Here is a 9,728-nt window from a genome sequence, read left to right as displayed (position 1 = left end):
ACGTCCCCAAGTCTCCATTGCACCTGTTTTTTTTTACCAGCCACAGAACGTGGAAAACTCATTTGTGTCCCCTATTAGAGGGATGATCTGGCAAAGTCACCTTACGATCCCGATTCGATCCTGATGCGCGGTCCCGCCAGGTCGGCATCGCAAGAAAAGATAGACTGTGCAGGCAAGTCAATCCTTGCTAGATCGGTGTACTATCTAGTTCATCTCACATGTCAATGACATTTCACATAAGCCAAAATCGTAAGCACACATAGGCCCTCATTCCGAGTTGTTCGCTCGCAAGCTGCTTTTAGCAGCATTGCACACGCTAAGCCGCCGCCTACTGGGAGTGAATCTTAGCTTATCAAAATTGCGAACGAAAGATTCGCAATATTGCGAAAAGACTTCTCTGTGCAGTTTCTGAGTAGCTCGAGACTTACTCTGCCAGTGCGATCAGTTCAGTGCTTGTCGTTCCTGGTTTGACGTCACAAACACACCCAGCGTTCGCCCAGACACTCCTCCGTTTCTCCAGCCACTCCCGCGTTTTTCCCAGAAACGGTAGCGTTTTTTCACACACTCCCATAAAACGGCCTGTTTCCGCCCAGAAACACCCACTTCCTGTCAATCACACTCCGATCACCAGAACGAAGAAATAACCTCGTAATGCCGTGAGTAAAATAACAATCTTCTTAGCAAATTTACTTGGCGCAGTCGCAGTGCGAACATTGCGCATGCGCAATTAGCGGAAAATCGCTGCGATGCGAAGAAAATTACCGAGCGAACAACTCGGAATGACCACCATAGTCCATATCTCAAGAAGAGTTACTCAAAATCGGTGGTGCCGGGCTCTGGGGAGTTCAAGGGAAATTGCAAGTGAAAATCGGGCATAGCAAGGATCTCACCGTGTGTACACACCCTAGCAGTACAGCTGCCAGAGAGGGATCTAACGATGGGATCTCTGAATAGACGGGCTGTGGAACTACTTATAGACTTGTATGTATGGAGGGCACTATATGGGGGCTGCTCAGAGCTATAGTTTAGGAACTGCTAATAACCTCCAGTGTTAGATGAATGTCCTCATCTGGGTCCTCCGGAGCCACTGGGCTAAAATGAAGATTCCTCAGCAAAGCGGATGGGCTCGTGTACAGAGAGGATGGGATTTGGGATCAGACTGGAATGTAATACGGATAAGAAGTCTTGGAGTTGGATTGCAGCATCTGCTCATAGCATCCCGTCTCCCATCTCTTTTTCCGGTGCTGCAAAATAATAATAAAGATTTTTAGACAAATAGAGAATATGCAGAAAACACTGGGGCAATAAATGATGTGCTGAGAACAAAGAAGAGCAACTGAGTCTCTGGACAAACCATGTTACAATGCAAGGGGGGCAAATACATGTATTATGTGTGCAAGCAGGGTAAATACTATGTAGCCCGCAAATGCTGGACAGCTTTATTCTCACACTGCACTGTAGAGCTGGGTTAGGACACGCCCCTCCCAAACCTAACTCTCTGCACATGTTACATCTGCCCCCTGCAGTGCAGCATGATGTTACTGAGGTGCTCAGTTACTGGCTGCTTCTGCATGTAGCCCACACATGCTGGCGGCTTTATTCTCACACTGCAATGTAGATCTGAGCTAGGACACTCTCCCCCCCACACCTAACTCTCTGCACATGTTACATCTGCTCCCTGCAGTGCAGCATGGTGTTACCCAGGTGCTCAGTTACTGGCTGCTTCTGCATGTAGCCAACACATGCTGGCAGCTTTATTCTCACACTGCAATGTAAATCTGAGCTAGGACGCGCTCCTCCCACCCCTAACTCTCTGCACATGTTACATCTGCCCCCCTGCAGTGCAGCCATAGGCGTGCGCACGGGGGGTGCCTGGTGCGCACAGGCACCCCCTAATGGCCGGCACCCCCCGCACGTCTCGCGCCTGTGATCCGTTGTGCTGCTGATGTGAAGCCGCCAGCGGCTCTGCAGTCGCACATCTGAGCAGAGCCGCCTGCGGTAGCGCCGGAGCGGGTGCACTGCGGGCTGCGGCGCGGGCACTGTAGTCAGCGTATGTATGATAGCCCCTAAGAAATATGGCGGCCGCTCCGGGAGGAGGGCTGCTGCGCATGCCCGGCTGCAGCAGCTCCTCCTCCCATGGTCCTTTGCGGAGTCAGTGAGACTCCAGGCACTGCGCCACCACTGAGCCCGGACCTTGCTACCCTCCACCACAAAATGCAGGGGCAGACCAGCGCATGATGACGGCTATTTTTGATAAAAGTAAGGCAGCTTACATGTATTCAAAAGTGTCTGTGTGTGTGTGTGTGTGTGTGTGTATATTATATATATACATATACACACTCAGTGTGTGTGTGTGTATATATATATATATATATATATATATATTTATATTTATGTATAGATGCTAAGTGGATGGTGGCACTTACAGGACTTTAAAGCATGCTGTGTTCCTCTGCTGAGTTGTCAACATTTCAATTTATTCAATACATTTTCGTCAGGACAATAATTTTCATTATGAATAAATTGAAACGTTGACAACTCATTCTTTAAAGTCCTGCAAGTGCCGCCATCCATTTAGCATCTATTGTTTCTACCAGAGGGCAGCAAGGCCAGTTGTGAATAGGGAGGCCAATCCCGAGATTGGGAGTGGGATCTGCGGGATCCCGGCCCAAAAACACCAGGGTTTGAATCCTGGAATTAGCGCTTCCAATCATGGGATTATACTGCGTATGCGCAGTTCCCTGCTCCACTTCCCACAGCAGCTTCTTTTCCGAGTGTGTGTAACCCTTTTTTTTTTATATATATGTGTATACTAGCCCATTAGGCGGTGCTAGACACGCCCAGTAGGTGGTGCTAGGCACGCCCAGTAGGCGGTGCTAGGCACGCCACTCCAGTCGTGCACCCCCTAATAAAATGTGCTGCGCACGCCTATGAGTGCAGCATGGCGTTACCCAGGTGCTCAGTTACTGGCTGCTTCTGCATGTAGCCCACACATGCTGGGCAGCTTTATTCTCACACTGCAATGTAGATCTCAGCTAGTACACTCCCCTCCTGCATCTAACTCTCTGCACATGTTACATTTGCCTCCGTATGGTGTAGCATGGTGTTACCCAGGTGCTCATTTACTGGCTCTACTTTTGTTCAGTTCCCAACTCAGAATCGAATCAGGCCCTATGTACAGGATGTATCATGTATCACATATTCCATGCGATACACCCCACCCATTAGTACAGAGGTTCTCAAACTCGGTCCTCGGGGGCCCACACAGTACATGTTTTGCAGGTCTCCTCACAGAATCGCAAGTGAAATAATTAGCTCCACCTGTGGACCTTTTAAAATGTGTCAGTGAGTAATTAATACACCTGTGCACCTGCTGGGTTACCTGCAAAACATGCACTGTGTGTGCCCTCGAGGACCGAGTTTGAGAACCTCTGCATTAGTACTTACACTCAGGACCGCTCTTCCGGCTGATGGCTGTCCCTCACAATGGCCCTCATTCCGAGTTGTTCGCTCGCAAGGCGATTTTAGCAGTATTGCACACGCTAAGCCGCCGCCTACTGGGAGTGAATCTTAGCATCTTAAAATTGCGAACGATGTATTCGCAATATTGCGATTACACACCTCGTAGCAGTTTCTGAGTAGCTTCAGACTTACTCGGCATCTGCGATCAGTTCAGTGCTTATCGTTCCTGGTTTGACGTCTCAAACACACCCAGCGTTCGCCCAGACACTCCTCCGTTTCTCCAGCCACTCCCGCGTTTTTTCCGGAAACGGTAGCGTTTTTTCCCACACGCCCATAAAACGGCCTGTTTCCGCCCAGTAACACCCATTTCCTGTCAATCACACTACGATCGCCTGAGCGAAGAAAAAGCCGTGAGTAAAAATCCAAACTTCATAGCAAATTTACTTGGCGCAGTCGCAGTGCGGACATTGCGCATGCGCACTAAGCGGAAAAACGCTGCGATGCGAAGAAATTTTCCGAGCGAACGACTCGGAATGACCTCCAATGTGAGGACAGGAAGGGATCTTTTGGATCTTTCAGATCCCTCTTCAGGGATTTCTGGGAAAAGAAGCCCCTTGGCTTCTATAGGCATGCTATCTATAGATCAGAACAAGCTTTAGAAAGTTTTACTTACGGAGCTTGATATACAAGGGGAATCCGCAAACCTCAGAGAACTGCATTCTACTGCACAGTACACCCCACACTGTGTGTTCTTATGTACAGACCTAAACACCATGCAAGCAAACATGTTCCATCTGCAACTGGGCTTACTACTAATAATAATAATAATAATAATATTTATTTAATTGAATGCATGGAGAGGGAAGTATTATATTTATACACTTACTGTGGATAGTCATGGTGGGCTGAGGGGTGATTTTATCTCCCTTCTCCATTGTGAATACTACTAACATTTATTTATTTACATTTACTTTTCTGGGTTTGATGCTTTAATAATGAACATTTTATATGGAGCTATTAGTGTAAATGGAATGTACTGGAGGTATTATATCCTTATGCTTTAGTGTAATACAGAGGTTGTTAAACGCGCTCCTCAAGACACCGACACGCTCCAGATTTTAGGTATATCCCTGGCTCAGGACAGATGGTTAAATCAAAATGACTGAGGTGGTAAATAAGTCACCTGTGCCCAAATATGGATATCCTTAAATCTGGAGCGTTGAGGTGCCTTGAGGGCGGCGTTTGAGAACCTCTGCAGTCTGGTGTCGTATTTAGTAACTACATGGAACTGAACCAAACAGGGGTGTGATATAAGGGGTGTGGTCCATTGGGTTGACGTTAACTAGGTCGACAGTCATTAGGTCGACCACTATTGGTTCACAATGACTAAGTCGACGTATGAAATAGGTCGTCATGAGGTCGACATGAATTTTGGAGAAAAAAAATTGGTGTCGTTTTCTTCGTAAAATGACCGGGAACCCCAATTAGTGCAACGTGTCCCCTCGCATGGCGAGCGAGGGCAAGGTGACTCGCTCCACTACCGCTGCACTCAGTACAGATTACTATTCCCAATCGTAGTCCACGTGGATCGTAAGTATGAAAAAGTAAAAAAAAATGGAAGAATTTTTTTTTTTTCAAATCATGTCAAACTTTTCATGTGTCGACCTTTGCCATGTTGACCTAATGAGTGTCGACCTAAGTACCGGATTTAAGAGAGGAGAGGGCCCGTGTGTGCAGACTGCAGCCTCCATATCAGCCCCTCGTCTCTGGCAGTGCAGTAGTCCCTGACTTTGCGCAGGTATCCGGGTACAATGGGGGTCATTCCGAGTTGATTGCTAGCTGAAAATGTTCGCTGATGCAAAAAAAGGCACTTCTGCGCATGCGTATACGGCGCAATGCGCACACGCGACGTACTTTCACAACGGCCAATGTGTCTAGCGAAGCTTTTCAGTCGCACTGCTGACCGCACAACCACACAGTGATTGACAGGAAGTGGGCGTTTCTGGGTGTCAACTGACCGTTTTGAGGGAGTGGTCAAAAAAACGCAGGCGTGCCAGGAAAAACGCAGGCGTGGCTGGGAGAATGCAGGGTGGGTTTGTGACGTCAAAACAGGAACTTAATAGTCTGAAGTCATCGCAAGCTCTGCAATCCTTTCGTTCGCACTTCTGCTAAGCTAACATACACTCCCAGTGGGAGGCGACATAGCTTTTGCACGGCTGCTAAAAACAGCGAGCGATCAACTCGGAATGACCCCCATAGTATCTTCACTGCTGGCCGCTGCACCATTTTCCTGGTGAGTTCTGTTGCTGCTGCAGCGCCAATGCAGGACTCCGGAGAGGTAAGTATAATTATATGGGCGCAGGGTGTGGGACATCCTGCACTTATTATGGATACACCAAAGACACTTTGGGGTATATTTACTAAGGTCCCGATTTTGACCGAGATGCCGTTTTTTCTTCAAAGTGTCATCTCGGTAATTTACTAAGCAAAAATCACGGCAGTGATGAGGGCATTCGTAATATTTTGGAAGTCCTAGGAAAAAATCACGAATCAATACACCATCGGTCAAATACGCCTGCAATTTGGTAGAAAGCGGGAATTTACTAAAAAGTGCAAAACACAAACACTGCCGACAATAGCCAAACACTGCCGTGCTGAAATACAAATCGTGAAAAAGTGCTAAAAAAAAACAGACCTGCTTTTTTATCCCGTGTTTGTATAGGCATGCACGGATCCATGAGATCCGTGCATGTTTTTCAGTGGGAAGGGGTGGGAAATGTTTTAATTTAAAAAAAAAAAATGCGTGGGGTCCCCCCTCCTAAACCAAACCAGCCTCGGGCTCTTTGAGCCGGCCCTGGTTGCAAAAATATGGGGAAAAAATTGACAGGGGTTCCCCCATATTTAAACAACCAGCACCGGGCTCTGCGCCTGGTCCTGGTTCCAAAAATACGGGGGACAAAAAGCGTAGGGGTCCCCCGTATTTTTGAAACCAGCACCGGGCTCCACTAGCTGGACAGATAATGCCACAGCCGGGGGTCACTTTTATACAGCGCCCTGCGGCCGTGGCATTAAATACCCAACTAGTCACCCCTGGCCGGGGTACCCTGGAGGAGTGGGAACCCCTTCAATCAAGGGGTCCCCCCCCTCCAGCCACCCAAGGGCCAGGGGTGAAGCCCGAGGCTGTCCCCCCCATCCAATGGGCTGCGGATGGGGGGCTGATAGCCTTTGTTGAAAGTTATGAATATTGTTTTTAGTAGCAGTACTACAAGTCCCAGCAAGCCTCCCCCGCAAGCTGGTACTTGGAGAACCACAAGTACCAGCATGCGGCGGAAAACCGGGCCCGCTGGTACCTGTAGTACTACTACTAAAAAAATACCCCAATAAAGACATTACACACACACCTTGAAAGTATAACTTTAATGCATACATACACACCACCATATACACATACTTACCTTATGTTCACACGAGGGTCGGTCCTCTTCTCCAGTAGAATCCATGGTGTACCTGTTGAAAAAATCCTACTCACCAAATCCAGTGTAGAGGGCTCCTCGGATAATCCATTTGTAATCCACGTACTTGTAAAAATAAAAAAACGGACACCCGACCACGAACTGAAAGGGGCCCCATGTTTTCACATGGGCCCCCTTTCCCCGAATGCCAGAAACCCCCTCTGACTTCTGTCTAAGAGGGTTTCTTCAGCCAATCAGGGAGCGCCACGTTGTGGCACCCTCCTGATCGGCTGTGTGCTCCTGTACTGACTGACAGGCGGCACACGGCAGTGTTACAATGTAGCGCCTATGCGCTCCATTGTAACCAATGGTGGGAACTTTCAGGTCAGCGGTGAGGTCACTTTCGGTCACCCGCTGACCACAAAGTTCCCACCATTGGTTACAATGGAGCGCATAGGCGCTACATTGTAACACTGCCGTGTGCCGCCTGTCAGACAGTACAGGAGCACACAGCCGATCAGGAGGGTGCCACAACGTGGCGCTCCCTGATTGGCTGAGGAAACCCTCTTAGACATCAGTCAGAGGGGGTTTCTGGCATTCGGGGAAAGGGGTCCCATGTGAAAACATGGGGCCCCTTTCAGTTCGTGGTCGGGTGTCCGTTTTTTTATTTTTACAAGTACGTGGATTACAAATAGATTACCCGAGGAGCCCTCTACACTGGATTTGGTGAGTAGGATTTTTTCAACAGGTACACCATGGATTCTACATGGAGAAGAGGACCGACCCTCGTGTGAACATAAGGTAAGTATGTGTATATGGTGGTGTGTATGTATGCATTAAAGTTATACTTTCAAGGTGTGTGTGTTATGTCTTTATTGGGGTATTTTTTTAGTAGTAGTACTACAGGTACCAGCGGGCCCGGTTTTCCACCGCATGCTGGTACTTGTGGTTCTCCAAGTACCAGCTTGCGGGGGAGGCTTGCTGGGACTTGTAGTACTGCTACTAAAAATAATATTCATAACTTTCAACAAAGGCTATCAGCCCCCCATCCGCAGCCCATTGGATGGGGGGGACAGCCTCGGGCTTCACCCCTGGCCCTTGGGTGGCTGGAGGGGGGGGACCCCTTGATTGAAGGGGTTCCCACTCCTCCAGGGTACCCCGGCCAGGGGTGACTAGTTGGGTATTTAATGCCACGGCCGCAGGGCGCTGTATAAAAGTGACCCCCGGCTGTGGCATTATCTGTCCAGCTAGTGGAGCCCGGTGCTGGTTTCAAAAATACGGGGGACCCCTACGCTTTTTGTCCCCCGTATTTTTGGAACCAGGACCAGGCGCAGAGCCCGGTGCTGGTTGTTTAAATATGGGGGAACCCCTGTCAATTTTTTCCCCATATTTTTGCAACCAGGGTCGGCTCAAAGAGCCCGAGGCTGGTTTGGCTTAGGAGGGGGGACCCCACGCAATTTTTTTAAAAAGTTTAATTTTTTTTTTTTTTTTTTACAAGGTGCACAATGAAGCCCAGCACGGATCTCTCAGATCCGGCCGAGATTCATTGTATTAAAGTCGGCAGTGTTTTACAAGTCACTCACGTAAAACACTGCCTAAAAAAACGAATGACATCGACATCGGAAAAACCGAAAATGCAGAATACGGCAGCTTAGTAAATTAGTCGTAATCAATTCAAAAAGTTGCATATTTACACTTTCGATGTCATTCGTGATTGAACTTTGACCTCAAACGGGAAAATACGATTCTTAGTAAATTTACCCCTTTGTAAGTAAAGTATGTTTTGTAGACAATGAAAGTGTGAAATAACTCACCTTAAGGAGCAGAACGCATGTGACAAATAGGCTGTAGAGTAACATCAGCAGGAAGACGCTGAGTAACACCCACTCGTACGTCTGTCTCTCAGCTGGCTCCATAGACTGTGCGCACTGGGAGGAGAGATCTGTAGAAGCAGACAAATGTCTATCAGGACTTACCGTAGAGTTACATCAGTTACAGGACAATGGACAGTTCACAGGCGACAGTAACATAATACAAGCCCAATGGGCCGCCACTGTTGTCTGTGCTGCAAACCAATAGATATGCCTATACAATGCTAGCTATAGGAGGACCTGTCACCAAGTACTGTCATATTAATATCTATGCCTTACTGCATCTCCTGTGGACAGGCTACTCGCAGGAGAACTGGCGGTACCAATTACATAGCAAGGCCGTCTGCAGTTTTGTTGAGAAAGGACCTCTCACCAGGCCTGTAAGAGTAGGGAGCGCTCCCCTGGGCTGTAAGAGTAGGGAGCTCTCTCCTGGGCTGTAAGAGTAGGGAGCTCTCTCCTGGGCTGTAAGAGTAGGGAGCTCTCCCCTGGTCTGTAAGAGTAGGGAGCTCTCCCCTGGGCTGTAAGAGTAGGAAGCTCTCCCCTGGTCTGTAAGAGTAGGGAGCTCTCCCCTGGTCTGTAAGAGTAGGGAGCTCTCCCCTGGGCTGTAAGAGTAGGGAGCTCTCTCCTGGGCTGTAAGAGTAGGGAGCTCTCTCCTGGGCTGTAAGAGTAGGAAGCTCTCCCCTGGTCTGTAAGAGTAGGGAGCTCTCCCCTGGTCTGTAAGAGTAGGGAGCTCTCCCCTGGGCTGTAAGAGTAGGGAGCTCTCCCCTGGGCTGTAAGAGTAGGGAGCTCTCCCCTGGGCTGTAAGAGTAGGGAGCTCTCTCCTGGGCTGTAAGAGTAGGGAGCTCTCCCCTGGGCTGTAAGAGTAGGGAGCGCTCCCCTTATCTGTAAGAGTAGGGAGCTCTCCCCTGGACTGTAAGAGTAGGGAGCTCTCCCCTGGGCTGTA

General features: G+C 48.7%; 1 protein-coding gene across 1 annotated transcript in view; it reads right to left on the bottom strand.

Moving 5' to 3' along the window:
* Nucleotides 1–492: 492 nt before the first annotated feature.
* Nucleotides 493–9,728, bottom strand: part of CTLA4 (cytotoxic T-lymphocyte associated protein 4) — a 46,444-nt gene continuing 37,208 nt past the window's right edge. Inside the window, exons 4-5 of the mRNA XM_063932161.1 lie at nucleotides 8,729–8,856; nucleotides 493–1,244 (exon numbers count right to left, since the gene is read on the bottom strand). Coding sequence (XP_063788231.1) covers nucleotides 1,155–1,244; nucleotides 8,729–8,856 — 218 coding nt within the window. The 3' untranslated portion in view covers nucleotides 493–1,154. The remainder of the gene's footprint in view (nucleotides 1,245–8,728; nucleotides 8,857–9,728) is intronic.

This window comes from Pseudophryne corroboree, chromosome 7 (genome assembly GCF_028390025.1).
Source record: "Pseudophryne corroboree isolate aPseCor3 chromosome 7, aPseCor3.hap2, whole genome shotgun sequence".
Classification (NCBI taxonomy): Eukaryota; Metazoa; Chordata; class Amphibia; order Anura; family Myobatrachidae; genus Pseudophryne; species Pseudophryne corroboree.
This window is presented reverse-complemented; position numbering and strand designations above follow the sequence as displayed.